This window comes from Apteryx mantelli, chromosome 9 (assembly GCF_036417845.1).
Source record: "Apteryx mantelli isolate bAptMan1 chromosome 9, bAptMan1.hap1, whole genome shotgun sequence".
NCBI classification, from domain to species: domain Eukaryota; kingdom Metazoa; phylum Chordata; class Aves; order Apterygiformes; family Apterygidae; genus Apteryx; species Apteryx mantelli.
In genome coordinates this window covers 29,344,798-29,372,465 of record NC_089986.1, presented here as the reverse complement: position 1 = coordinate 29,372,465, position 27,668 = coordinate 29,344,798, and the positions used below count along the sequence as shown (strand labels likewise).

Here is a 27,668-nt window from a genome sequence, read left to right as displayed (position 1 = left end):
GTTAGGAAACGGATCCCTTCTGCGATTTCCTTTCAGAGGTGACTCGTAACCTCTTCATTAGGGTAGGCTTTGGCAGCGCCCTAATGGTGCAGCTGGCAGGGCCAGCCTGCGCGCGCCCTGCCTTGGGGGCAGGCAACTCGCCTTTCCGAGGGCGGAAAACAAAGCCAGCGGCTCAGAGCAGCGGCGGCAGCTCTGCGCAGGGAAGGGCGCCGGGGCAATGCTCTGATGGGTACCATGGACTTTAAGGCAGATCCCAGTGCAGTCACCATCAATTTGCTGCTTATTGTCCACCCCGAGAAGACAACGAGCAAGCAAAAAGTGCCGAGGGACAGACGGGCGGAAAGCGGTGCCTCAGCCCCGCGCCCAGGTAAAGCCCTGCCTGCACTCGTGGCGAGGGAGGGGAGGGCTGCAGACGCAGCGCCGGAGACGCTGAGTGGAGCGGCAGCTTTGGAACAGGGTTTGGGGTTTTGCCCGTCTCTCTCCTCTACCCCTTCTATTTAAAGCAGCACGCTGCAAACCCCCCAAACTCCAAACTTTCTCGCAGAAACCCAGCTTGGCTTCGCAGGTCCTTTCTCGTGCAGGAGAACCCCTCCTCTCGCAACGGCACGGGCAGGGCACGGCGCACGCCGCGGGCTGCACGTCGCTCAGCGTCCGGCTCCGGCGTCCCGCTCGGCGGCCAGGGCGCGGAGGAGGCGACACGCGCACGGGTACTAATCTGAGGACCGTGTTTGCACCTTGCTCTGTCCTGCGACAGCCCCGAGAAGCCTCCGCAGGCTCGCGCAGCAGGGAGCGAGCTCAGCTGCTGAGCCCCAGACCAGCGCCGGTCGCAGAGGAACCCAGGGACAAAACTGTTTGGTTTGAAGTGTGCCTAGGCTTTGTCTCCAGCGATGACTACCCTGAGCCATTTATAGCAGCAGTTTGGGACAGTCTCCCCTGGCCTAGCTGCTATCCCTTCAGGGGATCTTCCAAAAAGCTACGGCTGTGCTCTGCAAATGCAAGGAGCTGAAAGGAAAAAAAGGAATATTTCTGCCCTAGCTCTAAAACCCTGGGGAAAAGCTCGCTCTATCATACAACCAGGTCCAGGTCAGCAAGGGTAGGCAGGGCCGACACAGCAGGTATGCTCATGCTTCATCTAACGGGGCATCTTATAGCTTCCCAAATACAAGCAAGCCCTGTGGAAGCCACTCAGGTTTCAAAGATTGTACTGTCTCCCTTCTGGCACTTCATGCTCCAGCAACAGGGGCTGCAACAAATACTACAGATGAGGCAGGAAAGGTGTCTCCTGATGACACCTGAATTCAGTTGTTGTGATGGATCAGATGAAAGATTTAGGGATGCTTGGCCTTCAGCCCCCGCCAGAACCTCGTACGCGCAAGTGGCATGCACATATCGCAGTGCCGGAAATCCCTCACCGAGACCCCCGACGAGCTGGGAGGTTTGGTCTGCACGGCAGAGACCAAAGCTTGGGTCCCATCAAGGCAGGGCTGATGCATGCTAAAATCCAGGTTGCAGAGGAGGAGAGAGCAGCCCAATGGGAAGGGATCTAATGACTGACAACTCCACAGCATTTTTGAGTGGTTTTTTTTGAGAAATAATGCCTAGTTGACGTGCTCCCCTCTCACGGGGCAATTCTGCCTGTATCTGTGTTTTGTTCCTGGGGCCATGCTGCATGCAGAAGGACCGTCTGCCAATCTTGTGTTTGTATTTTACAGGTTTACAGGAGGATGGAAATGGAAACAACAGATCACAGCCACCGAAGGGGAGAGATTGTAACGGTATGTTGTCTTCTCACTCTACGTGTGGGAAAACCGGGCTGCAGATAAACTAACCACAGTACACAAAATCCATTTGCAGGCTTTTAGCACCCAGCTGTGCCTCTCGAGCAACAACGTGCTTGAGACAACCCATCTGCTTCAGCCCTTTGGCGGGGTTTGCTAAAGGCGCTCGGAGGCCCTGGGGTCACGTGTCGCAGGACGGGCCGTGTCCCCTCCGAGCTCGCCCGTCCCCCGTGGGCAGGGTGCACATCAGGACGGCGGTGGCACACCGCAGAGCCCATGCACCATGGGCAGGGGACTCTCCCGCAAGCTGTCACGGAGCTAGGTCATATTTCAGGTGCATGGAGCTCTTTTACATTTCACAGCCAGCTGATGGCAGGGGAAACTCAGTGCCCCAAATTGCTCAGGCTGCAGAGAGAGCTTCCAGAGACTTCCCCAGGATTCGCGTAGCTTAAGGAGGATCTGTTGCGTGCAAGAAACGCTTGGGTTTTCAACCTGCCTGCCCACCACTCCTTTCCTCCTCTCTGCCCCTCAGACTGCTGAGCGCAGCTGGGCGAGTCAGGTGCGACTGCTCTCAAGGAAAGATGTGGCTGCTAGTCTTGAATGTTCCCCTGCCAGTTCCTCACCTCTCTGCCCTGAAACAGTTAGAAGTAACGGCTGAAGAGGTTATCCCTGGCTGCACACAACCGTGCTGCAGGACTGCGGCGCAACATGAACAAGCAGCTCCCAGGAAAGGGAACCAGACCAGCACGCTCGCTTTCCTGGCAGTCTAAACACAACGCGATGTCTAGCAGAGAAAGGCAAGGGACAAAGATCAAGCAAAAAGCCAGTTCATTAGAATAAACACCAGTTAGGCCTAATAGTACCAAACAGTTGATTCCGGTTATACTACACAGGAGCTTTGGTTCTGCAGGACCAGCCATAGCAGCACACAAAAGCCGTGGCTGTTACCAGCACACTGCTTGATAGGAGTCCTGATCCACGTCCCTCTGAAATCAGTGGCAGCCGGATAAAGCTCCCAGACTGAGCAAGCAAGCGATAGTTCACAGCAAGAGACAACTTCTTTTTTAAAAAAAAAAAAAAAAAAAACAAATCTGATGGTATCACACACCAGATAACAAAAACCTTAATTCCACAAAGCAGACAAATACCCATCTCTGCAGAACGCTCCCTTGCTCCTCCGTCATGCTCAGGAGGGTCTGTAACTCTGCTGCAGCGCAGAAGCCAGAGCATCTATTACGAGCGAAGGGACAGCACTGACTAGCTACCACGCAGGACTAACTGCGGGACTAGGAGGATTTAGTGCAGATCTGCATACGGGAAACTTTTTCTTGCAGCTCTGCCTTAGGCACAATTTAAATCCCCTTGAGGATCACTAAGAAATTCTGATGTCAAAAGAACAGACAGAGCTCTTGATCCTCTAGCACCACAGGGGTTAATAAATTCACCTTTAATCAGCCACGTTAGCATCTTGATGAAGTCTCTGACGCCGCTGAGCAGCTGGGGCTGCTGCAATATTTACAAACTGTATTACATAAGCCTACCCTGAACCATACGGCAATAAACAGCCTGCTGCCCCATACAGTGCAGCAAAATCTCATAATTCACGGGCCTGATTCTTGTCACAGCCACGAGTTACGAATGGTATCTGGCCTTCAGGACAAGCTGTCAAAAGGAGGCTCCTTGCCCTGGTCTCTTGTGGCTGGCAGGACACGGATCCCATGACACTTTGAAAAAGAGCAAGGGATCGCCCTCACGTCCTGGCCAGCATCCATCCTCCCTGCGGCAGGGTCCGGCACGCACAGCCGTACGCGAGCCATCACGCCCGGCATTCGCTGCCTGCGCTGTCGAACTGTCAGCGCAGCCCCGAGGGATGGATTTACGCCGCGTGCAACGGCGTGCAACGCGGGAGCGCTCGGCACCCCCAGCCCCGGGCCCGCCGGGTGCTCCGTCCCCGGCGAGACGGCCCCTGCCGCAGGGAACCGGTGGTCCCAGCCGGCGCCGGGGAGGAAGGGGCAGCTCGCGCCCCGGCGGCGCTGAGGTGCCGTGCACGGGCCAGCGCTCCCCACAAAGAGACAAATTTCCTCCGCTCCAAGCCAGGCCTCCCCAAAGCAGCTCCCCGCGCCCAGCCAACGTCCTCCCCGAGCGACAGGGCTCGCTCCCGACGGGCCGCTTTCCCCCGCTGTTCGCGCCATGCGAGCGCGAGCCCCTGGCACCGGGCCACACGCTATCATCTCCCGCCGGACCGTTCGCCTCGCGAGCCGGAGCGGCGAGTCGGGTTTGCGGTGTCATTACTTACTTCGCTGCCGAGCAAATTTACGGGTTTAATCTGCCGCCGCTCTGGGCACCTCCATCAGCACGCCTCCCCTCTCGCCGAGGCACTGAGATGTTTTTCTTCATCCAATCAGGCCAGCAAGTCCCCAGGGAGCCCTACGAGCAGACGCAAGCCGTTACTTCTTACTCCAACGAAGGTGAGTGGTGACCCAAGGGATAACGATTTTTCAGGGCAGGGCTTCAGACAGCTCCTGCTCGAGTTTTTTTTGGTAATAAAATAGGCTCAGAACACCCAAAAGAGAAAAAAAAAAAAGCCACGCTGACGATTCCTTATCTCGAGCAGGAAGAATTAAAACCCCAGACCAGCTCTCGGGCTCCTTGGGCTTTCTGCAGCCCGAGCACTCGGGGCACAGCAGAAGCTGTGAACAGCTCCCGCAGTCCTGCTCCCGTGCGCTTGGGTTTTGCCCGCTGGCAAAGCGCTCCTGGCGAACCCCAGGCCTCCCTCCAGCTCTCGCCCGGCAGACCCGTGCCAGCCCGACCATAGCACTCAGCTGCCAGAGGTGCATCACCAGCAGGACAGCTGGGTTGACAAGCCCACCTAACACAGATCTCCTGGACCCCAGAACAAGCCCACACCTTCCTCCCAGCCGAAGCTCCCCGCGGTCCACGTTGGGAGCCCACGCTCAGCCACAGCCAAGCTCAAGGTATAGCCGGCAAGGGCGACGCTTGGGAGCGCGCTGCTCCTCAGGGCATAGCCTCAGCCCACGTGGACAGCCTACACACTGTCCCAGGGCACACCACCGCCGTGCACCTGATCCGTCCTTGCAACAGTAACGGCAAACAGACAAGGTGGGAACGAGCCCAACATCACTGCTGCTACGGTAGGTGGCACGTATGGCTTACCTAGAGCCCGTGCCACCCATAGGGCAGCGGGAAGGCTGGCAGCTGGGGCCACCAGCACCCTTGTCCTCTCGCTGTGGATGCATGGAGGTGCTCCTGGAGCACCTACCTTTCCACCATCTCCCTGACCGCCAGGACACAGCATAGATGTAACCAAAAAGACCAGCAAAAAAAACATACTCTCACCAGTACTGGTGGAAGGGGGTGAGGACTGGAAAAAATAATGCTCACAAAAGTTCAGTTTAAGAGTTGATCCCTTTCATAGGGATCTACTGCACAAGGTGCCTTCCCTGCACTAGAGCGCTTTGCCGGGGCAGCGCCAGCACAGCTCTTCCACAAAGCACTGCCGGGACTCATCCAGGCGAGAACCAGAAAAATAGCAAGCGTTTCCGCAGTAGGTCAAAATAATATCTTTATACCTCATGACAGAACCATCTCCCGTTTCATCTCCTCTGTCAGTTCCACAGAAGTGCTCACACACTCAAAGGCTTGCCACTTCCGCACAAAGTAGGTCTTGATTGGGAACAGTAAAAAAGTGCTATGAAAACATCAGCAGCCATTTCATACCATTAGTTTTTAAAGCAGACAGATGTATCACTTAGAAAAATGTCTATGGGCTTACTTTTTAGGATTTATTAAATGTCTTTTAAGTTCACTAGAAAAAAAAATGCATTCCTCACTGTTAAATCTGCTTTGTGAGAATGAAGAATTTTAATTTATGGGGAAAAATGGAGAAAGTGGAAGTCAGCAAGAAACCCCACAAAAATCCAAAAGATAAAAATAATCTTGAAAAATGAAGAAAGACATGTTGAGAAAATCATACTATTTGCACACAGGCGTGCCTTCAAGAAACAACTACCTTTTGCTTAAGAATTAACTGATGCGATATACCAACCAGCTCTAATCCTGACACCCTGATATTTGCAACCATCCAAGAACTGGAGTCAAGCTCCAGGATTTAGAAGGGTTTTACAGTTTGTACAGTTTTTCTCACCTTCTGCTGTTGAGGTTTAAATGACACTGAACATTTCTGCATAATCGCAAGAGACACAAAACTTTTTTTAAAGTTAAATTCTGAGAAATAGTTATTCTTTGATGAAAGTGCAGATTCCCACCTAATTAACTTGTTCCAAGAGATGGGTTTTATGGAAAACCCCAAATGTCACGAGACTCTCGATGAAATTGCAAGAGCTAACAAGGGCTATTAGATGGCAGTCCCAGGACACATGAACATCTTGACCTTTAGTCTCCAAAATAACTTCTCACTGTCTGATCCAAAACGAGGAGCCCACAAGTGTACCAAAGTCCTCCAGAGAAACCTCGAGGTTAAGAAACCTTCTAAACTACTTGCCAAAAAATGCAGTCTCTTTCAAAAAGTTCTAGAATTTTTTGCAAGACACCCCCTAGCTTTTTTCCCTTCTAATTCTCTCTCACTTTCAGAATGAAACTTTAAACAAAAGACCCCCAAATTTTCTTGTGAGGTTCTCTGAGAATCGTGACATGGACAGTGTGGGTTTCTCAGCGCCCAACTGCTTCTGCCCTCAGACGGCTCTGACGAGGTTCTGCCTGTTAGACGCAATAGCCTGTCCGGATATTTTAATATCACAAGTCAAATCTCTTTCATAGCTTTGCATCTTTTTCTGTTTTACTCCTGAGAAAAATCGGTGAAAGAAATTGATGATCTTTTTACCATACCTCCACTGAGAAACATTTAATATGTTTAAAAAAAACCCAAAACACTCATTAAACCACAGCATAATCCTCCTTGAGGACCTCTGCTTTATTTATGGACCTGCTTGGTACCGTCACTAATGCCAGAGGTACCTCCCGTTTTGCTAAAGTTAAGAGTCAGCTTTAGTGCCGTTTCGGAGAGGGGCATCAGCAGATGGGTTTGCCCCATGGCAGGAAATCCCGGACCCAGCACGAAAGGAGCCCAGAGGAGCTGCCGTTTGCACCTCCCGCACGCATGGCCAGCACCCCCGAGCAGCAGGACTCTCTTCCCAATGAACAACGCGACTTGGGCTCAGCAGCCTGATGCCTTGCACCGATTTCCCTCTTCGTTCGCATTCGCTTGCTGCTTGTTTCCCCTTTCTTACAGAGTTTCTCGCTGTTTCTTGCAGGAACTCAGGTGACAGTGGAGATACACCCCAGAGACACCACCCCACAACTGCTCAAGAAACTCTCCTTCGGAAAAGGTACGGCCCTGCTTGACGTGCTGGCGCAGTGAAGTTGCAGCCTCGCAGGCGTGCCGCAGCAGAGCGCGTCGCCGGCTCGTCCGCGTGCTGCGGCGCTCAGGGCATCGCGGTGACAGAAAGACGATATGAGATTGGGGAAGGAAGCAAAATGCTTTCCAAAGGAAAAGCTAGCGCTGCAGCACAAGCGCAGGGCGCGTTCGGGCATTCGTGTGAGCGCAGGCCAGAGGGCCCTTACTGAGAGGGTCTCGCGTGCGGACACAGCTGGTGCCTCGCTCGGAGCTTCAGGGACTGTGGTGGCCAGGGAATCACAAATATTCCTGGTGTCTCTGCGGGAGTCAGCGAGACGCCATGCGACGTGTCCTGCACGTACACTCCCAGGCAAACAAGTTTAGGAGGGGAGCCTAAAAACAGCAAAACGGCAAGAGTAAAGTTCAGTTCTCAGCCTTAACCCCGCTGAACATGCAACCACCAGAGTGGCAACCACATTTCAGCCTCAGAACAGCCACCTCTTGGGAGTAGGTAAAGCCACATCTGCCATCATTTGTCATTCCAGTGCTATCACTTCTTGACACCATTGAGTCCCCACATCTTGGAGGCTACTGTTGAGGGCAGAACTTTCCCCCCACAGTGGATAAACCACTACCAACAGAAACAAAAAGGTTTCTAAAGCATAATACAATGTGGGCCGGGCCCATAGACTTAACATCTTTCCAGCAGAAAGCACCAAGGACAGGCCAACGGGAAACGGGGAAGCATTCCTCCCTTTGTGGGGAGCCTCTGGGAGCTCGAGGGGGCTGCCGCCAGGACAGGGCGTCACACTGCTCACGAGAGGCCCCTCGAGCCAGAGTACGGGTTGCCACAGCAGCGCAGTGATTTAACCGACTGTGCCGCCGTCGTTGCAGGTCTCCGGAAGCCCAGTCTGAGAGGCCGGGACAACAAAGGTGAGGCTGCTCTACTGCAGCACGTTTCTCCGTGCAAACCCACGCGCCCAGGCTTAGGGGAGTTGCTCCCAGAAGGGGATAGACTCCCTTCTCCCCTGCTGGGGCCTGTCATCTTGAAGCTCTTGAGAAGCTGCCACCACCCGAGGTCAGATGCTGACTGTGCTGCTTGGAGGTGGCCCTATGCCCGGTCTCCCTGCTGGGCAGATGCAGCTGTACCCTGCCAGTGCCTGGACCTTAAGAAGCAGCTGGTGGTGACAGCAAAATCCTTCTGCTTCTGGGGTGGGAGGGTCTCCTCCAAAGGCCATGGGATTACACAGGTGGTGACAGTCTGGAGGCTGCAATGTCCCTCAAAAATCCCTCCAGCTGCTGCAGGGCTCTCTGCAAAGTTATCATCTAACAACTGCTTCAGGCAAGAGCTGGAGCTCAGATCTCTCCACAACACGCACGCACTCTCATTTCTTCCATGCCACAAGCAGTTTGGCTGGGTGGTGAGCAGAGGGCTGGGAACACCAAACCCCAGGCTAGAACAGGAGATGTCTGACTGCTCGGGAATGTGGCATCTGCAAGAGCCACAGGACCGCGGGGAGGGGAAGCAGGGCACAGTGATGATCCAGGGGGCTTTCTACCCTCTGTGCCCACTCTCCCCAATGTGATTAACTTGCATGTCCAAGTGCAAGCAAATGGGCAGAGAAAAGCCTGAATTCCAACTTCTTCCACCCAAGCCGGTTCACCAAATTCACTTATTTTTGTCTGTTCTTTCTCTCTTATTAAGAGCTGCTTGACTCATGCTCTCTTCTCCACTTTGCCAGGTTTCCAAAAGACTGAAGCCCCACGGCCACCGAGTGGAAAAGACCTGCACGGTAACTATTACCTGTGTCATAGCTCGATGCCACCGGCACAGTTGGGCACAATGTGGGGCAGCCCCACACGGGAAACCCATCAGTCCTAGAAACAGAACTTGCTCTGCTCCAGACCTAAACCAAAGTGCATTGACAAGTGATTTAATTTCCGTTATCACAAGTAGGTGCAGCTTCCCTATCCTCTATTTATCTGGGTGGTAAAACAGGATGGTTTGGGGAATGTCACACCTGCTTGAGATGTTCTCAAGGCTCTCCACATCTGAGGAAGGCTACTCTGTAAAGAGGCATGATGCACATTTTCTAACTGCCAAGGTAATAGCACAAGACTACATGAGGAATGGAGGACCCTGCATCTGGAGGGAGCCTTTGCAGCCATAACCTGACAAAGACTAAAACTGATAACCAATTTTAAAAAACCATCCAGTTCCCAAAAGGCAAAAAGTAATTTCCAGAGCTGTATAGAATAGGAACCTTTAAATGTGTAAATCTGCTTTATCTCTCCTTAGGTCAGCGTAATAGCCCTTTTCAGTGAAAACAGAGATAAACAAACAAGCCTGTTAGAGAAACAGATGCTGCGTGCTCGCACCCAGGTTTTGGCAGACAGGCACCTACCCAGCGCGGGGAAGGACAGCAGGTGCTGGTCACCTGTGTCCTAACTGGCAGGCTCCACCGTCGCCAGGACATGGGGAGGCCGCACGGAGCCGAGGACGCTCGTGCGAGCCAGACTCGCAGAGCTCCGCTCCCCTAATCCCTCCCCGGGGCAGAGGCTTCCGAGAAGAGCGAGGCTCGTGTTAGCAAGCTATCTTTGCAGTTCAGACACAGACTTTCAAGGTGAAGGGGAAAGGCACTAGGAGGTGGCCAACCCCCCAGAGGGCTGGAGGGAGCTGATGGCAAGGAGGCCAGAGCCCAATTTGGGGGAGATGGAGAAGGAATACGATGAATAGATTTCAGGAGCGCCCCCAGGTTTCCAGCTAAGATAGGCAGCTCTCACCGCCTCTCACGCATCTGGATCCCACTGGCACAAGGCAGCAGGCAGCCAGGCAGCAGAGGGATATCCCACCCGCCTAGCAAGGTTCATATCCAAACCAGCACACAATAAGCCAAAGTCTCTGTGCCCCCGCACGCAGCCCGAGGCGCTTGCCTTCTCCCTGCCACCCATCGCTAAGCAAACAGCAGCTCTACAAGCACCATTCATTCACCTCTTCTAGCACTTTGGAGCTGCACGACAGCATTTTCATTTGATGACCTCTTAAATCCTTGTTTCCTGAGAAATAACAATCCTACAGAGATACCTTGAAAAATGTCTTTAGTCCTAAATGGCTTTGACAGCACATAGCAGGGGGAGAGAGAGCTGTAGAGCTCAATTCTTGCTAGCTCAGAAGAAACAGGAGCGCTGAGCACAGAGTGCGGGCCAGGGGAGATGTCCATCTGATCCATCCGTGCGCTGAGCTGCAGCTGGAACGCTCTGGTAGCTCAGTGACCGGTGAGAGAAACGTCAGCTCATTTGGAAAATGTCACAGAAATAAGCTAGTGGATGAATTAGGATAACTTATTACACCTTCATCCACACAGAGAAGCCCAGAGCCTACAAAGATGCACACAGAGCAGTAAGCGCATCGATTTCAACACGACTGCTCCCCGTGCAGTGTTACTCACATGCCTGAATTTGTGCAGAATCGTGGCCCTTTCCTGGGCAAAACAGCCATCTTTTTCAGCGAGACTAACCGAAGAAATGCAGCTCTTTGCCGGATTTGAAAAAGGTCTGTGTTTTTGCTAAGGTATCCACAGCACAGATGCTCCCCGGTACTTCTGCATTACATCTTGCTCACCTACACGCAATATTCTGGGATTTTCTATGCTATTATGCAGTGCTGAAGATGCAGAGGCACCTCCTGCTCAAGCTATGCCCAGATTATACTAGCTAGGCAGGATGAACCCTGCTCTCCATGCAGCTGGCAAGGAAATCCTGTGGGTGCCCTGGTGTCCCCTGCTTTCTAAGCACCTGCTGATGGGCAACGCCTCTGGGGACCAGACAGGAGGCAGGAAGCTCTGCTGTGTCCCCTTGTTCTAGTGTTCAGCCAGGAAAAATTTCCCCTGAGAGAATAACAACTCATTTCTTCACAGCATATCCATGGGACAAATCCTCTTTGAAATCCATGCCAGTAGACCTGCAGCAATTTGAGAAGCTGGATGCCTACGCATTAAAAGTAAGTCATGCTTTCGCCTCTGTCCCCCTCCCAGCACTCACTCCACTGCGGCCGCTCCTTGAAACCTAGCTGCAAGCACTAATGTCAGCTCAGTCTGAGCTACCGGGCAAGTGCCTCAAAGTCCACGGTGAAAAAACATTTCTGTGCATACATCAGCAAGAGAGATCCCACTCCAGGAGGAAAACTAAGACCCAAAATATTTCTTGCTTGAAGTGTGGAATTACAGCTTTGTATTTCTATTATTAGTGAAGCTCAAGTTAGAGCAGAGTGCTGGCAGGGGTCCTCCTAGCGTTAGCAGGATAAGGGAGCAGGAGGAAAGGTAGATCCACCACACCATTTCGTCATTACAATCTTGCAACGCTTTCTCCTTACAAACAGGTAAATGTCAAGAACAGCGTAGAAGAACTCGTTACAGCCCTGCTTAAACAAGCCCGGACTGACCTGGAGAAAGTCCGAGCCATTTGGATGTGGATATGCCACCATATAGGTAGGCTGAGACCTTGGATTGACAGAGCCTCTGTACATAATGCCATTGCTGTCACTCTCATTACACTGCAATTGCAGTTTACTATATATCTTGTGGGCAGACTCACACAAGGACTTGCAGTGGGTGGAAGGAAGAGTTGTATACGTGTATATATTTATCCAGAAATATATTCAGAGGTTATTTACCATCACCATTTCCATACTCCCTCTCCTAGCACTTCCAAGTCCTACAAGGTTTGTCTGTACATGATTTCTTTCCATGTGCTAAGCCTGCGACTCCTGCTCGATTTATTCAGTGGTGTTACCATATAATTTACTATCATCTAAGCAGCTGGAGCATAAAACCAGGCTGCCAACTACCAAAGGCTTGGTTGTCACATTCAGAGCAACCCAACGTCACCAGAAGTTTCACTGCCACCACTGTCCTGAATCCACGCACGCCCCATATAGCTGTTCCCGGAGCAGCCTGCATCCTGCCGCCTTTGCTCTGGGAGGGATTTTGCTGCTGCACCCTAGGTATTAGGTGCCTCATCTCCCAGGCATCACCAGGCTGCCCACCCAGCTCAGTGTCACCACAGCTACTTCTGCAGCTTCTCCATTGCTCCCCCTCTTCGGGCAGCAGACAACCCCTTGCAAGGAGCAGTTGTGACTGCCCAGCCCTGGGCTCAGCATAGCTAATCCTGGGCAAAGCACCCTTTTGCCTTTGACCCCTGCCTCTTGGCTGTTTTCACTGCCAGCTTTGCCCCTGTGTTTTGTGGATACATCTCATGCTCCATCTTCTACCTGGTGTCTGACTGTGTTAATCCTACTGGCGTGCACATCAGCCCACGTCAGAGCAGCACATCAGGGAGGCCAACTTCCATAAAACACGCTGTCACTTGCTTGATTGCAGTCCCTGCCTGTATCTGCACTCCTTCCTCAATCTGCTTGAGAATCACAGTCAGCCAGTTTCCCCTGGCCCTTCCTCCCAAACTCCACCTCAAACACCGGCATTTCTAAAATAACCAGTACGTGCAGAGGACAAAAAGAGGAGGCAGCAGAAGGGAAAGCCTCTCCAATCTGGCACATCAGAGGGAGGAAAAACCTCCTTGGCCCAGGCCTCCCTGGGAGGACCGGATTTGCAGATTGATTGCATTTTGCATAACATATGCAAAAGTATTTTTTTTTCCCCCATTAACTCCTGCGGGGAGAGGAAGAAGTACAGCTATTCCTCCCCTCGCCTCTTCTGCATTCCCTCAATCCTTGCCCCAACTGCCCCAGCCCCTTTCCCATGCCCCGGCTCCACACGCCCTACCCCGGCCTCCTGCCTCTTCGCCCATCCCACTCTTCAGGCACCTTTTGCAGGGCAGGCACCTAACCTTGTCCTGCACAGCGCCTCGGACCAAAGAATTAGCGTCCTGGTTTTAATCTCACTCGCATCCCTGGCAGCTCCACGCGCAGGCGGCCAGGGATGCAAGTGGCAGATATTTTCCTAGCTTCAGGGCACAGACAGAAGCTGGACATGGCAGCCTGTCTCAACACAAGCCAATTCACAACACATGTAACAATAAGCGATGCTCGAATCGCTCAAATTATGATAAATACCCCAAGAGATGGGCAGCACGGGGTCTGCTGAGCTACAGGTTTGACAGCAGGTTTGGTGCAGTGCAGTTCACTAACTAAACGGGTCAGATGTCAGAAAGCAGAAGAGCGATTTTCGGAAGCATTGGCCTAATCTCACTCCCACTGAGATGAGTAGGAGTTTTGCCAGCAGTTGCACCGTTAGCATAGTTAGGTCAGTCCCAAACAGCCTCAGTCCTGCCCTTAAATTTGCACACTGCTGATTTTACTGCATTCCACGAAACCGAGAATTTGACTCATCCCAGCACTACACTCCAGTTGGCTGCTGATCATTCAGACTGCCTTTACATTAACTCATTTCTGTCCATGACTGTCTGGGTCAACAACAAAAAGTAAAGGTGGGAGATGGAATAGTCCTAAGTGACCAGAGCGTCATCCTCAATATGGGAGACATCTCCTGAGGAAAAGGGACACTGACCATATCAGGCATAAAACAAATAGTAGAGTCCTGCCTTTGGGCTAAGATTCTTCCATTTAAGAGCTGGGGTTAAATGGCCTATACTGTCTTGAGATTCAGTCTCCAGGATCTAAGGTTCCTCAGAGAACCCCCTACATTTGCACTCGTAGCCCAGGTCCACCTGGGATGCCTGGCCTGATTTGAACTGACCAGGAATCCACCCACCTTATACAATTCTCAGGGTGTCTCTGGTCCCTGGCAAGTATGTTTTGATCTTTCCACAATATTTTTTTTTACACCTTCTGGGTTCCTATTCTCCTTCCTTCCTGCATAGGTTGACCCCTATTTACATGCATAGGAAACAAATACAGTGCTAGGAATTTAAATCTGCTTAAAGAAACAAAATGTGCCTTAAAGAGGACTGAAATTATAAACCCCATCCTAGTTTGGACCTCATTTAAAGCGAGATAGCTGCCTCCTGGGTAGCTTCTCCCATCCCATTCAGCTCCTTGCCTGCCTGTGATTCACAACTACCTCCATGCAGCAGTAGCACTAAAAGAAACGCACACATTTTTAGTTATCTTTTATGCCAACTAGCATAAAAGAAAAAGAGCCGGGACTGTGCAGCCAACTAGCTCTCCCTACCCCTCAGAAAGTGTTCTGCAGCTTCGCCAGTGACCCAGTGAAAGCTGCAGGTCTAGAGCCTGCCTCTTCCTACAGCCCCATGGGCCAGCCCCGAGGCACCTATTAGCTGAGCCGCTTCCATAAAAGACAAGCAGTTGCAGCATTTCATCAAAGCATAAATACAGCGTGTTGCCGGCTTCTTTCCTCTTCCACAGCATTAAAGGAAGGGTGAATCAGCTGACGCAGCATTCCTCAGAGCTTTGTCAGAAAACTATGCTCGTATTTTAAGAAAGAGGTTATGGACACGACCAAGGTTGCTAAGTATTGAATTAACCTTCCCAGACCAGTTTCTCAAGCTCTTTTTGAAGGAACCCTGCTGTGCTGCTTTTCTGCATTCATTCAACAAATCAAGATTTCCTCCCCTTCCAAGTATTAATGCCCTGCCTATACTGAAATATGACTCACCTACAATAAAACATTTCAGGTGTTTGCCAACAAAAGACTTTCCAGGTATTTTTAATACAGATCGCTGGTAAAGAGTGCAAAAGGCTCGATGGTTTCCTTTGACAATAATGTGAGTCAGATTCCTTCAAATGCAGAGGTCTGTATTTTACCTCCAGATTACAATTTCCCCTGCACGGAGGCATGCCCCTGAGGAGGCCCGTTTTCTCCAAAAAGGTGCAAATAACCTCCCATTTGGATTTGACCACAGAATCCAAGCCCAGTCTTGGAACGAAAGGTGACCAGAAGACACATACATGTGATGCGAGATAGAGATATTGTCCCCTCTCCCCGCAAGAGTCCACAAGGGAAACATCCTTGTGTAGTACATACTGCAGCTCGTTTCTCGTTGTTTGTGCTCACGGAGATGGAAAATAATCTGAGCGTTGCTTCTGCTGCCCATCGATCCTATTGCCTCAGGCTTTTGGATGAACTTTAGTCTGTGTTCCTTCCTGCAGAATACGACGTAGTGGGCTACCATAACAAAAGCCAGCTGTCGTGCAAACCCATAGATGTGCTTCAGACGGGGAAGAGCATTTGTGAGGGATACGCTGGGCTCTTTCAGCAAATGTGCAGGTAAATTAAGCTCAGAAACATTCAATGCCAGGGAGAATTAACATTCATTGTCATCTCTGTGCCTATTCTGTCTGCCTTCGCATTGACTAATGTGACTTTAAGCAGGACTTGGAACCTTAGCTTTCAAACCATGCTGTGGAATAGCAGCAAGTCCTACAAAGGTCAATTTTGCTTCCTCATCCCCCTCCTTACTCCCCCCTCCCCAGCATAATTTACTTTGTGCCATCTGCTGAGCTTCGCATTGCATTAACATAATGGCAGATGAAAACACAGAGATAATTTGGTTAGAAGAGGCTAGGTTTTCCCTTTGAGTATCTGCACGTGAAGGTTAAAAGCATGGCAAGACTTAAACAACAAGGAACGTTGTCTGCAACACACGGCCATGTAAGAGGTAGGCGACGTCGCAGAAGGAGCTTTCCCAAATCCTCTGCAAATGCCCTCTCCCTCCGCTGCAGGGCTGCCATACTGATACCGCCTCGCACTTACCTCAGTGTTTTCAGCAGTCAGTCTCTTCACAGTCGAGGTCAATATTCTAATTCCTGTTTTATAGATGCATCGGAATGTAACGACTAAAATCCATTCTCCTGCCTACAAAAACTTTTGACTTCACCGGGGATTAGCTGCACAAATGAGCAGCATTTACCCCATAAAGGAAAGAGAGTAGGGCTTAATAATTACAAGTCCATTTCACATAAGAGGCAGCTCATTCCCTGGCAGAAAGCACAGATGCCTTTCATATGAATGTAGCACAAATTGCTTCTCCCTCACATTTCTCCAACCCCGGCAGAGAAACGAGATAGCTGTTGTATAAGGCAAACCGAGCGTCACAGCAGGGAACAGTATCTCACTTCTCACAGCTGTACGCAATAGGTTGGCTTACAAGAGCAGTGAAGACTGGCAATGAAGGGGCCTGTTAAGTTTGGGACGAGCCTTACATGAGAGGGTTGTCTAAAAGGAGACAACTGGATCTGACGGCTCGGAGACACAAAATTGGAAGGGGCCTCCAACTAACAGAAATTAATTCCGTACTTCCCTAAGAGCATGTGCTTGCAAGGTGGCTCTCGCGGAGGATCACTCCGTTCCCTTCTCAGCAGGCCAGCTTCCATTTACAAGTCACCTTTGGAAGAGAAAAACACACACACATGCACACACACCCCAGTTATTAAGTGGCACATTTCAGTAATGACTGGCTTTCCACACCATCCAAAAAGACTTGGGGAGATTTTCCACCATTAAATAAACAAAATGTGCAGGGAAAAGGCTACACACATATATATATTTTTTAAATATTGTGCCAGCTGCTAATGTGGTAAACACTTCCAACCAACAGCGTATCGCATGATATCTGATCTTGCTTTCTAAAGAGCAAAATAAAGAAATAGGATGATCAAGTATGAATTTAACACTGTATCTTAGGAAACAGCAATTAGAAAAAGTGGGGGAAATTAGCATCTGTTCATTAAAGAGCATATGCTTAGTTCATTTATAAAAAGCGATCTTCCAAGGATACCTTTTATTATTTAAAAACTTTGCTCATTTACTCTCCTCAATTCCTCAGTTCCAGGTTGATTATTTGTTTTGTCATTCAGAAAACCTCCCAGCCATCCAGTCTATTATTTTTGCCCCCCAAAATAGCTAAATGTTTATCCCATAGACTCCTCTACTGAAAAACTATAACCAAAGACAGCTTTCTTGTGAGAAGATCTCCTCATTATTTCTTCTTGCACAGTGTTCAAGTCTTATGCTGAGTCTAAGCATAAAGGCAGGAGGCAAAGAGCAGCCATCCTATTTAAAGGTTTATGGGGAAAGGGGGACTTCTAATTTGCTTTTTTTTTTCCTAGCTCCTGTTGAGGCAACTTTAACAAACAGCCCAATTTGCCAATCACCAGGAGCCCCCCAAAGCTCCTGCTGAAGTCAATGGTTGACACTGATTGAGTCCTAATTGTTTCAGTGTCAGCACAGAGTTCCTGTTGTAAACAGGACGCCGTCACCCCTGGCCACTGCTTCGGCAGCCAAATTTCTTCTGATTAGCTCCAAGTCCTGTCATAGAGGAAAGGTGGGCATTTATAATGGGAAGTTAGTCACAAACCATCAGTTTCCAAACATCAGCCATAACAGAAATGAATGTAAACAAGTTTAGGACCAATATTTTAGGAGCATTTGTCAAAAACTGTCATCTCAGCTGACAACCAAACTCTAGGAGGTAGCCTGGCCGAGTGAATCGGGGAGGGTAAATGCATTAATTCAACTTAAGGCAAACCTAGCCTAGATGCAGGGAGAAACTCACTTACCAGATTTAGCAGTGAAGGCAAAACAATCATTTGCACTTCAGGGGTTTCAGCACAATCTTTAGGAGAACTGACTGCAGTTCTGACCACTGAGCATCTCCTTATTTAGAATTAGTCTGCAAATAATCCAGGTTTCACCTCTTCTTGCTTTTCACCTTTTCTACAGGGAGTAACTGCCTCTTTCCTCTCAGGCACCGGAGTGTACAAGTACCTACCACAAGTATAAACCTTTCTGTCTCCCTCTGGAGAAGCCAGAGGTGCTGCTTCTTTAGATGAAATCAAAGTCAAACCTGAAATCAAAGTCAAACCTGGAATCAAAGGGAAAGTGCTATTGAATTTTAAAGTGACACTTGCAATAGGATCCAGACTATTTCCCATTCTTCTTGAAACAGAAGAGCAACTTAGCTTTTAACCATCTTGGTGCACTAAGCAGATGTTGCCAGCTGTTTCTTAAATCAGTTCTTCTAGCCCACCATGTACTTAGGTCATCTTCTATCATCATACCACCCACCTTAAGCATTTCTGTAGATCTTCTCAGTCCTCCTTCTGTGTGGTTAATTTATCTGTATAAAAATCATTTAAACAACAGACATGATTACTCACTCTTCTCATCAATACCGGATTGCTCTAACAAGGATGCTTTTAGGCTGTTTTTTGTTTAACTACTATTAAAGAGCCCATTATTAAGATGCTCTAACCTTTCTCTTGGGAACTTTGAACACATCCAAGCACAAACCGCTTGTCGCACTTAGCTAACTTCCACTTCAAGTGAGAGCAGAGAGAATAAAGGGCAGAACTTGGCCCTTAATATTCTGTTTGAATATGCCAGCAATGAGGAATGCCTAGAGGAGCCTGGAAGGATTAGATGCCAATCCCCACGGAGTCAGTGAGAATTTGGTGCTTAGCTCCCACTAGGCCTCTTTCAAACTCCTAGGATCAAATCTTCCTTAAAGCTCCTGGGCCAGCTCCTAATCTCAGTTACATCGTGTAAATCCAAGCTCTCACCAGTCACGTCAGTGGAGTTGCTCCAGATTTACTGCCCAGCTCCATGTTAGCATTTGGCTCGCGAGCAACTGAGGGCTGGCAAAGACTTGATGGATGACCCGCGATACCAGGTTTCTCAATGGAATTCCTCCCAGTCTTGCCATATTCATTTTGAATTCCTCCTGTGACAGGCTGTGCCTCGCTACCCCTGCGTAAGAGTCTATTCCACATTACGCTAGAGCACTGACTTGCATGTTCCCTACTACAGATTGCGTTGGTTCTGTACTAGCTGTCTTCGGTAGGAACGTTGCACTGCCGTGTCTCCCCTCTCGGCATACCTCTGCCTTCTCTCCGCGGGCTACCCAATTTGCGCTCCCAGCTGATGCCCAATCAGCTCTTTGCAGTGGTGATCCTGTTTTTGATTCTCTTTCTCACAGAAGGAGTATCGAATAACTAAACAATACAAAGACTTGCAGGCTTGAGTTTAGTACGTCTGTATGGAAAGCTGATGAGACCACCTTCCCTTTAAACCAACATCTTCTTCATGGAAAAAGAGGTATTCCCTACAAACACTACCGCAGTGCCAGTTCCTAGCCAGCCTCTCAGTTATCAGCCCTAGACTTCTTGAAAGTGTCCGACACTGGCCAAGCATCTGTCCATCGTTTTATAGCAGGCTACTTATCTTTCCCATACATATCACTTTTCTTCACACCGAGTTAAATCCACATTTTGCAGATAAACTTGCTCTTGAAGCATGCACAGTTTATTACTTAAGATAGCTGTTCCATTTAACATACTTTTCAATGAAGCAGAAAAAAAATCAGTACCATCCTACACAAAACAATCCTCTAAGTGAAGCAAGTTTAGACCAATGCTGAAATAAGATGCCAACGTTAGAATCCATCGCTGTCAGCTGCAGAGAGCTTATTAACATATTGCTTGTTTAAATCCTATTTACACATCAACAGGCATTCATTATAAAAAAATACTGAGACTTTCTTTAATCATCTGTGCTCTGAGAAAACACAAGTTCACTCTTTAAGGAAACTAAGCCAGCATCTACAACCCAGTGAGGTCTCAGATCTTAGTCACTGGTGTCAAACATCTGGGCCCACTATTTCAGAGAGAACGCAAGCATGCACAAACGCACTCTCATTTTATAATTACATGGGCTAATTGTGGACAGCGTCAAAGGGACTCCACTGAATGACAAGACAGAGAACAATTTAACACATGTTGTCATCTTCCTCCACAAATGTTGAACTGAGGCCTGGTGCATCAGGCAAAAGAGGGAAGATTCAAAACATGGCAGAGAAAGGCCCCTTCCTCCAGTGGGACACTGTCCGAGTGCCTGTGCAAAGACTGTAAGGAAGAAAGAGTGGCCCCTATACAACATCAACAGCCTTGGGCATCATTGCGTTGGGTTCCTGTCACCTGCCCACCTCGTATGAAGCTGTTCACTCCCACAGCCCAGAAAGCCACAGTCTCTACTTGATGTCACTAGTCAAAGAGGAGGACTTGCCCATCTACAGAAGGCTGAGGAGATCATGCCATGCTGTAGGGAGAGCCACCAGCTTGTCACAGATGCAATGTGCCCAGAGTTTTACACCCTGGACAGCCAGCAAAAAGACTGCGCAGATGTGCTGATATACTGGTATGGGAAGGCGGTTAAAGGAACCCTGCACAAAGTACAGAGACTGGCATATCAACAAGAATAGGTGTCCCAGCTAACAGAAAGGTTTCCATGAATTAGAACATGGAATAACCTAGGTATCTAGGACAATAGTGTTAGTAGTTTGTCACCAGGGTCAAGGATTCTAGTTTTTAAAAAGAATTACGCTTGCATACTCAGACTTTTAAAACCCCTAACTCCCACAAAACTCAGCTACAAAGAGGCACATAAAGAGCTTATGGACTTGGTCCCAGTTGACTACAGGATTCAAGTTCTGCAGAAGTGCTGATTTTGCTCCTCATGTCCTTTCACAGAAGTGCATTAAATGGCTTAAAATAGAAGTCTCCTGCTACATCTTACTGTTTCTTCTTAGCATTGCAGGAATCCAGTGCATGAAGTTATCGGGATACTCTAAGGGGTACGGGTACAAGATGGGGCAGACCTTTACAGGGGACTCTGACCATACCTGGAACGCTGTCTATCTTGACGGAAGGTGGCATTTGCTCGACAGCACCTGGGGAAGTGGTTCTGTTGATGATTCTTTCAGCAAGTTCACCTTCAGGTAAAGGACCAATCTCTATGTTAATACATAAACCCACCACAAACAAAGGCAGAAGGAAAGCTGATGGGTGAATACAAGAGGCACCAAACAGTGCCAAATTTTAGGCCCCACAGCAAGACCCAAAGCCCTGAGCAAGGTATCCAGGCTGCCTACACAGGGCACGGAGGGTGTTCCTGTAGAAAGGCAATGACCCTCAGCAGGAAGCAATGTAACTGCTAGAATAGAGACACTAGTTTCATGTATCACAGCTTCAGCAGGGCTAGGCACTTTACGCAAGACTGCGTGGCACTTGATTCACAGCTTAAAGCTGCCTAAGGGGTTGTCCCACACTTAAACAACAAGCCAAGCCTTTCTCCAGGAGCCCGTGGTGGCTCCTGGAGAAAGATACTCTGGTTTTATCCAAAAGCTCAGCTTTTGCCTTGGATATGGAAGACCAAAGCTCAGGTTCCTCCTCTGCCTGGAGGATTTCAAACCCACGGATTCTCAGCAGACCAAAACACTCCAGCCTCCTCCTGTTGAAACCACTACCACTTAGCAGCAGCAGAACTAGCTATTTATAGTTACTCTATTTCCTTTAATCTCTTCCTTCTTGTTCCAGGTACAATGAGTTTTATTTTCTGACCCACCCAGCTCTGTTCATTAACAACCACTTCCCGGACAACAGTAACTGGCAGCTTCTTAAACCAGCTCTGGCGCTGAAAGATTTCGAGAACAACATGCTGCACAACAGTACCTTTTACACGCTGGGCCTGCTGGCCGCACACCCAGCGACAGGGGTCATCCAAACAGGTAACAGCCTGCGGAGGGGAGCTGCAGAGCACTCGCCCTCTGGGCAGCCCTGCACTCACCACGCACCCTTGCTTTGATGAGTTACCAGCACAGCACTTCCTAGGCTCCTGGGGCACAGGAGGGTCAAGGGGTTGGTTGGTTTGGTTGGCTTTAAGCTGCAAAAATATTGTTACAGCCCCTGGGCCAAAGAAAGCCTCAGCAAGCAGCTGAGGATAGCTTACCCTATCAGTATCAGCGGTGTGAAATTAGACGTGTTGCTATTATATTTTGCAATTTGAGATAGCCTTGGTATTAGCAACTCCAGTGCGAAAACGAAACAAAAACTTTTACCGTGTTCCAAAAGCTTGCCTTACTGATGCATAAACAGGCGCTTTCTTATGCAACTGCTCAGCACCTTACGTCCAGCAGCTCCTACCAAACCTATTCAGGTAACACCACTGACCTATAGGGCACACACACAAAATCACCTTTCTCAGATTTTAGCCGAGGCACTAGATAATTGTTTTTCAAATGCAAAGAGCACCTAGAGTTAAAATTGAAAGGCAACAAGATTTTAGGACTTAATGTTGTCTTAAAGTTGTTTGGGAGTGGACTCGTAGGAAGATTATTTCACGGCTGTGCACTGCAGGGTTCTTGCACCTCTCTGAAGTTGCTTGGAGCAACTGCTGGACTAGAAATCGGGTCTGATCAGGTCCTGAGCACATGGGCTGATGATACTTTCAGCTACACTTCACATAGACTTTCATATTCTACAGGACCACAGTTCTGTTTCATTTTATTTCAAAATAGGACATCTCCCAAACAGAAGCCACTCTTCACCTTGCACTTTGAAGGATGCTCATTTAAGACAACAGTTGACAAGCTGTAACCAGTTTACTGTGAAGGAAGTGGCAATTCATTGGGACACATTAGTCTTCCAGGATAGGGCATACACACAAAAATGCACTAAGGGAAACTCCTATGCGTTTTCTTTTTCTCTTGTATTTCATAGTAAATGGAAAAGCAGCTATATCGGTGGATTGCCGTTCTTCCATGTTATTTACATTTAAGCTGAAGGGAATACAGGAGCACGGTTTAATGACTTTGAGAAAACACGGAATGACGTTAGAAGTCTATCCCCAGAAGACAGGCAGTCACAAGCTGCAGATCTTTGCCAAGCCCTCCAAAGCCTCAGAAGATGTCTACAACTGTGTGTTAGAATATGTCCTGGAGTGCAAGTCTGTGGACAAGAGCATGCGTTTCCCAAAGGACCTCCACCAGCCTGTTGGACCAAGCTGGTTCTCAGAGCGGCAAGGATTCCTGAGGCCGTCACACCCTAACCCCATCATTCACACCAACGACGGGCGGTGTTCTGTTACCTTCACCCTGGGCAAAGACATAAGTGTCTTAGCCTCACTGCACTCTGATAACAGCAGCCTCACAGAGGACATGAGAAGGCGGCACATCATGCAAATCCATCGTGGGAACCAAATTGAGCTTAAGATCCACCTCCCCCACGCAGGGAACTTTGTTCTGAAAATCTATGCCAAGAAGAAGTCAGATCCTGGCAATTATGACTACATCTTCAACTACCTCATCTCTTGCCTGAACACTGAAGTTAAGTGGCCAGCTTTCCCTCAGAGTTACAGCAAGTGGGCGGAAGACTACGAAATACTGGAGCCGCTCTCCAGCTTGCTGCCAGCGAATCGCAACGTTCAGTTTAAACTCAAACTGCACGGGATAGCGAAGGTGCTCGTTCAAGCTGACAACACTTATCCTCTGACCCGGAGTAGAGACGGCTACTGGCAGGGAACCTGCAACACTTCTGGATGCACAGAGGTGTTTGTGATGGTGCACGAGAACGCTAACCACAGTTTTTACTCACATGTTCTGAAATACGAAGTTGAGGCCCAGTAAAACACTCTCCCTTGTTTTTTCACTCACCTGCATGAACCAACATTTTCAACATGCCTAAAAGCAATAAGGCTTTATGAGATTGTTAGCTATGGACCATAAGAAAAGTCTTATTATGGCTACTCCAAGAGGAATCCAGCTAGTTACACAGCAGAATGAAGCAAGCACCCTATATTTTTAAGCAGTGATGTAGAACATGAGGAATTTAAGGATATTTAAATCAGATTTCTGTTTATCTTTAGTTTAGTTGCAAAATACATCCTAGAAGAGAAAAGCGTTAGGAAGAAGATACAGAATGCGAAGTTTTCTTGTGCACTTCATTGTCTTACAAATTTAAGTGATACTGCAAAATGACTTTTTACACTGCATCTTAAATCCAATAAACAAAATTTTTACCTTTTTATATTAATGTATTTGAATTGTAAACACTTTTCCTGCAATATTAATACTATGATCATATCTCAAGCATAAAGGTGTTTCCAAAACTAAAACCACAGCAAAATGGAGAATAAAAGTTCTCAAAAATCACTCCTTATTCCAATTCATCTGTGCAAGACTGGAATTAATGAACATAAGGGGTTACAGGCTGAGTGACCTCATTATCACAGAGAAAGTTTTATTCGGTGCCCTAGCCTTGGAAAAATGTACACGCATAAGGCAGAGGTGGTCTTCTGGTGAACCTCACCTGCATTACAAGTCATAAGATCAAGCAACATTTTCATAAGAGATTCAGATGTCCGTAACTGTTAGCGTGACCCGAGGGATATTATGTTTGAACTTGAATTTAAAATAAATCTGTTATGCTTTTGCATTCTATTTCATTGATCAAATGATACAAACTCCTCTTTGCAAAGTTGCTGTATTTTCCAGTGTGCTTTCTATACCTCTCCTCCCCGCATGACTGGGTGGTAAAAGTTATATACATGATAACGAAGGGTTGCCCCTCACCTCCAGCTAGTTCACCACCTCTGGTCCCTCCTAGGTTGTTCCCTCTACCCCGGAATCCAGACTCAAGCTCTGATTTTAAGGAAGTTGGTAAGTGTGCAGGGAACCTGGAGCCATATTCAAGTAGCAGAGCTCTCAAAAAGGATGCAGGCTACTGGAAACACAGCTTTTAAGTATAAATAGCATTATTTAACAAAGTTTATTACAGAATGCCGGGAGAATAGCAATGCTTTACGGGTTTGAGGCTTTTTTCCTTCATACTTTGAGACAAGGAGGCTGCGCACATGACAAAAGCAGCTCCCCAAACAGCTAAGTGTCTTTGCCCTCAAAAACTGGCAGCAGCTCCCTGCAGGAACACTAACAAGCCTTGTAGCCCAGCAGGCATCCATTCCCCGGACAGCAACACATACCGAACAGCACAGATGCAGATACCAGAAAAAACTCAGGGGTGTTTTGCTTGCCTCGGACCTTGAAGGTGAAAGCAAGCCTTCTCTGTAGGCACAGACAGCCCTCATTTATTTTGGTCTATAGCAGGGGAATTGTTTTTTCTTTAGATCCTATTTTCAGATCAAGGAGGACACAGGTTCAGTACAGCTTTCTGTTACAGGCCAAGCCGATCCAGCCACTTACTTCACTTCTTGCAACGGGGAGGGATAAGGAGGCACCCCAAAGAGAGGGTTTGAGAACTAAAGGAAAGTACTTCCACATAACAGGGTCAAGGATACCAGTCACCCAAACAGACGTGCCATGTTCACTTACATGTATGCAGAGGCGACTAGGTGAACTGCTATCTCTCCAGCTCTCCTTTAGACTGAATCCGTCTCCACCTCCACTGTTTGATGCTTGTTCAGCCAGGTTCGTGTCTCGTGTCTTCAGAGCTGCGACCGCAGTGACAGGCAACTACGACAGGCAGCTCTGTGGGGCTAGCACACAGCCCCAGCCCTCCCAAGACCCTCACCGTCCCACATGCGCAGATGCCTGGGCTCCCTTCCGGTGGCCAACCATGGTAAAGCCTCTCGGCCCAGCTACACAGGTATAAATACAGCCCACGCTCCTCTACCTCCAAAACTTCCTTTCAAAAGACCTCTCCGTGTGCTCTATTTCTGTCTCAAGATGGCAAGACAAAAAAAATTTATCCCACGGGAGCAGGAAGGACAATTCATACACTATTGCCCTCCGCCTAGCAAAAATCTCAGGGAGCATTTCCCTCCTCCCCATACACAACGCCACAAAACTCAGATACCTGTAACGATGCACACGTATACAAGCCCACATACTCATTTAACCCCCCAAAGTAAAGGGTGACCCAACGGGCTGTCACATCACACCCACAGAAGAGCATCTGCCTCTCGCTAAAGGCAGGCAAAGCCTGCAATAGCTTTCCGCTTTTGGGATGCCCAGCTGGTGCACACAGAAGCGCTGCACACAGACTTCCAGATTTTTGTTTCAAACAGAAAGCAAACATCTGGCTCAGCCCTGCAAGGGTGTAAGAAATCCTTTGGTGTTATTGAAAGGATGAGTTCAAAGACACAAAAAACCCTCTCCAGCTTCATTAATTATAAAGCTGCCGGGACCAAGCAATTATTCCAAGGGATGCTTGACACTGCAAAGGCAGAGGAGAATGCCTGAGAAACCCTGCAGCCCCAGATAAAAGCACCTCAGAAGCCTGTACGTGCTGTGACATCTCCCTCGGGGATAAACAAGTCTTTCTCCTCCCCCTCATAAAAAATGCACATTCCTCAGTGTAGCTGAGAGAACATCTCTGGAACCGACTCCTCAGTTATCTCCAGACTATCGGCCCTCCCATTCCGGTCGGAGTTCTCCTTTGGCACACACTGGGGCTCGACAGCTTTTGTAATCCGAAGAATTCAGAGCACTCAGCGTGTTTTGAAAATGTCCCCTTTCTCAATAAAGGTAAACTGAACATCTCTATCTCTGGCAAGTGTCTCTCAGCATTTCCACCCACCCACTAGTTAACTGCCTCACCAGTGGCACAGAGACAAGCGTATCCAATGGGATGCTAACAGTATTTCCATGCCAGCTATAAGAAAGGCACGCGCCCAAAAACGAGCCATGCAATAAGACCAGGTAACTGTTTGACTCATTGCACTGGCTGCTAAACCTCTGTCCTCCTCCCCTGTTGTCCATGCACAGGATCTCCAGAAACACACAAGAGTCCACGGCACTGCACATCTGCAAACAGAGAAGGCACGAAAGAGAGCATGTGCACTGCTGCTGGGGCTTCCAAGACATCTTGGCCATGCCTGACAACCTATCAATGAGCGGGGGGAAAAAAGATTTTTTTTTTTTAATATTCTTTGGCCCTTTTAAGACAGTTTCCAGACATTCTCTAGTGTTGTCCCAACAGCCCATGTAACCAGCCAGTACTTAAAAGACCTTCTCAGATTGCTTCCATCAGCGTGCAGGCCGCTGGTGAGGTAGATATGGTCTCTGGCACATTTCTACTTGCCAAGAATCCCATAACCTTCCAGTCCTCTTCCTGGGAATATATAAGCAAGCATTGTCAGGCCAGCTTAAAAAACTAGCTTTTAGCCACACCTGCTTCCCAGGAACTCTATCCCACTATTGCCACCTCAGAGCCAAAGACTTTCTGCCTCCTCCACACAGGGCTTACCACAAACTATACTGTAACCTTCTGTTTTAAGTCAAGCATCCACTCAGTCCCATAGCTTACCTTCTGGTCAGACTTTTCTATATAGAATTTACTGCCCAAGGCAACAGCCTGTGTTTCTAACTCTTACTGAATGAATGTAAGTGCCCCTTCTATCATGCCTGAAAGAAGGCTGCATGACACACTCACCTGCTTGAGCCGAGCCAGTGATTACCTACAGCAGAAGACCTTCCTCCTGACAGCCAGTAAAGTCTGTCTTCCCAACACTACTAACAGCTTCCCAGGCCGATCTTCTCCCCCGCTAGAAATCAGTAGTTCTTCAGGACACAATGGTTTGCTCTTCCTCACGAAGCAACAGGAATCCCCCCCTTTCTGAATTATTTATCACTTAAGGAAATACAAAGAAAAGGATAACAGGAAGCACCAAGTTCTTCATCTAGAATAGGGAGGGGGATGTTCTACTTCTAAAAAAACAAACAAAAAGACACCTAAAGAAGTCAGCCCACAAGGAAGCAGGCATATTTTTTAGAAAGAAAAACTTCTAAGA

The 27,668-nt window shown here is 48.6% G+C and overlaps 1 protein-coding gene across 1 annotated transcript; it reads left to right on the top strand.

Annotated features, from left to right (window-relative positions):
- The first annotated feature begins 225 nt into the window (after positions 1-225).
- On the top strand, positions 226-23,547 carry KY (kyphoscoliosis peptidase). The gene is made up of 13 exons (XM_067302059.1): positions 226-346; positions 681-692; positions 1,713-1,775; positions 4,184-4,246; positions 7,070-7,149; positions 8,058-8,085; positions 8,895-8,945; positions 11,070-11,152; positions 11,531-11,639; positions 15,239-15,356; positions 20,674-20,862; positions 21,461-21,651; positions 22,643-23,547. The coding sequence occupies exons 1-13, from the start codon at positions 226-228 to the stop codon at positions 23,545-23,547; spliced, it is 2,013 nt and encodes a 670-aa protein (XP_067158160.1).
- The last annotated feature ends 4,121 nt before the right edge of the window (positions 23,548-27,668 follow it).

Excerpts from the sequence above, each read along its gene's own strand:
- KY (XM_067302059.1), top strand. The coding sequence starts at position 226 with ATGGGTACCATGGACTTTAAGGCAGATCCCAGTGCAGTCACCATCAAT. Across the intron at positions 8,946-11,069 it reads GAGTGGAAAAGACCTGCACG|CATATCCATGGGACAAATCC; the intron begins GTAACTATTACC and ends ATTTCTTCACAG. Across the intron at positions 11,640-15,238 it reads GTGGATATGCCACCATATAG|AATACGACGTAGTGGGCTAC; the intron begins GTAGGCTGAGAC and ends TCCTTCCTGCAG.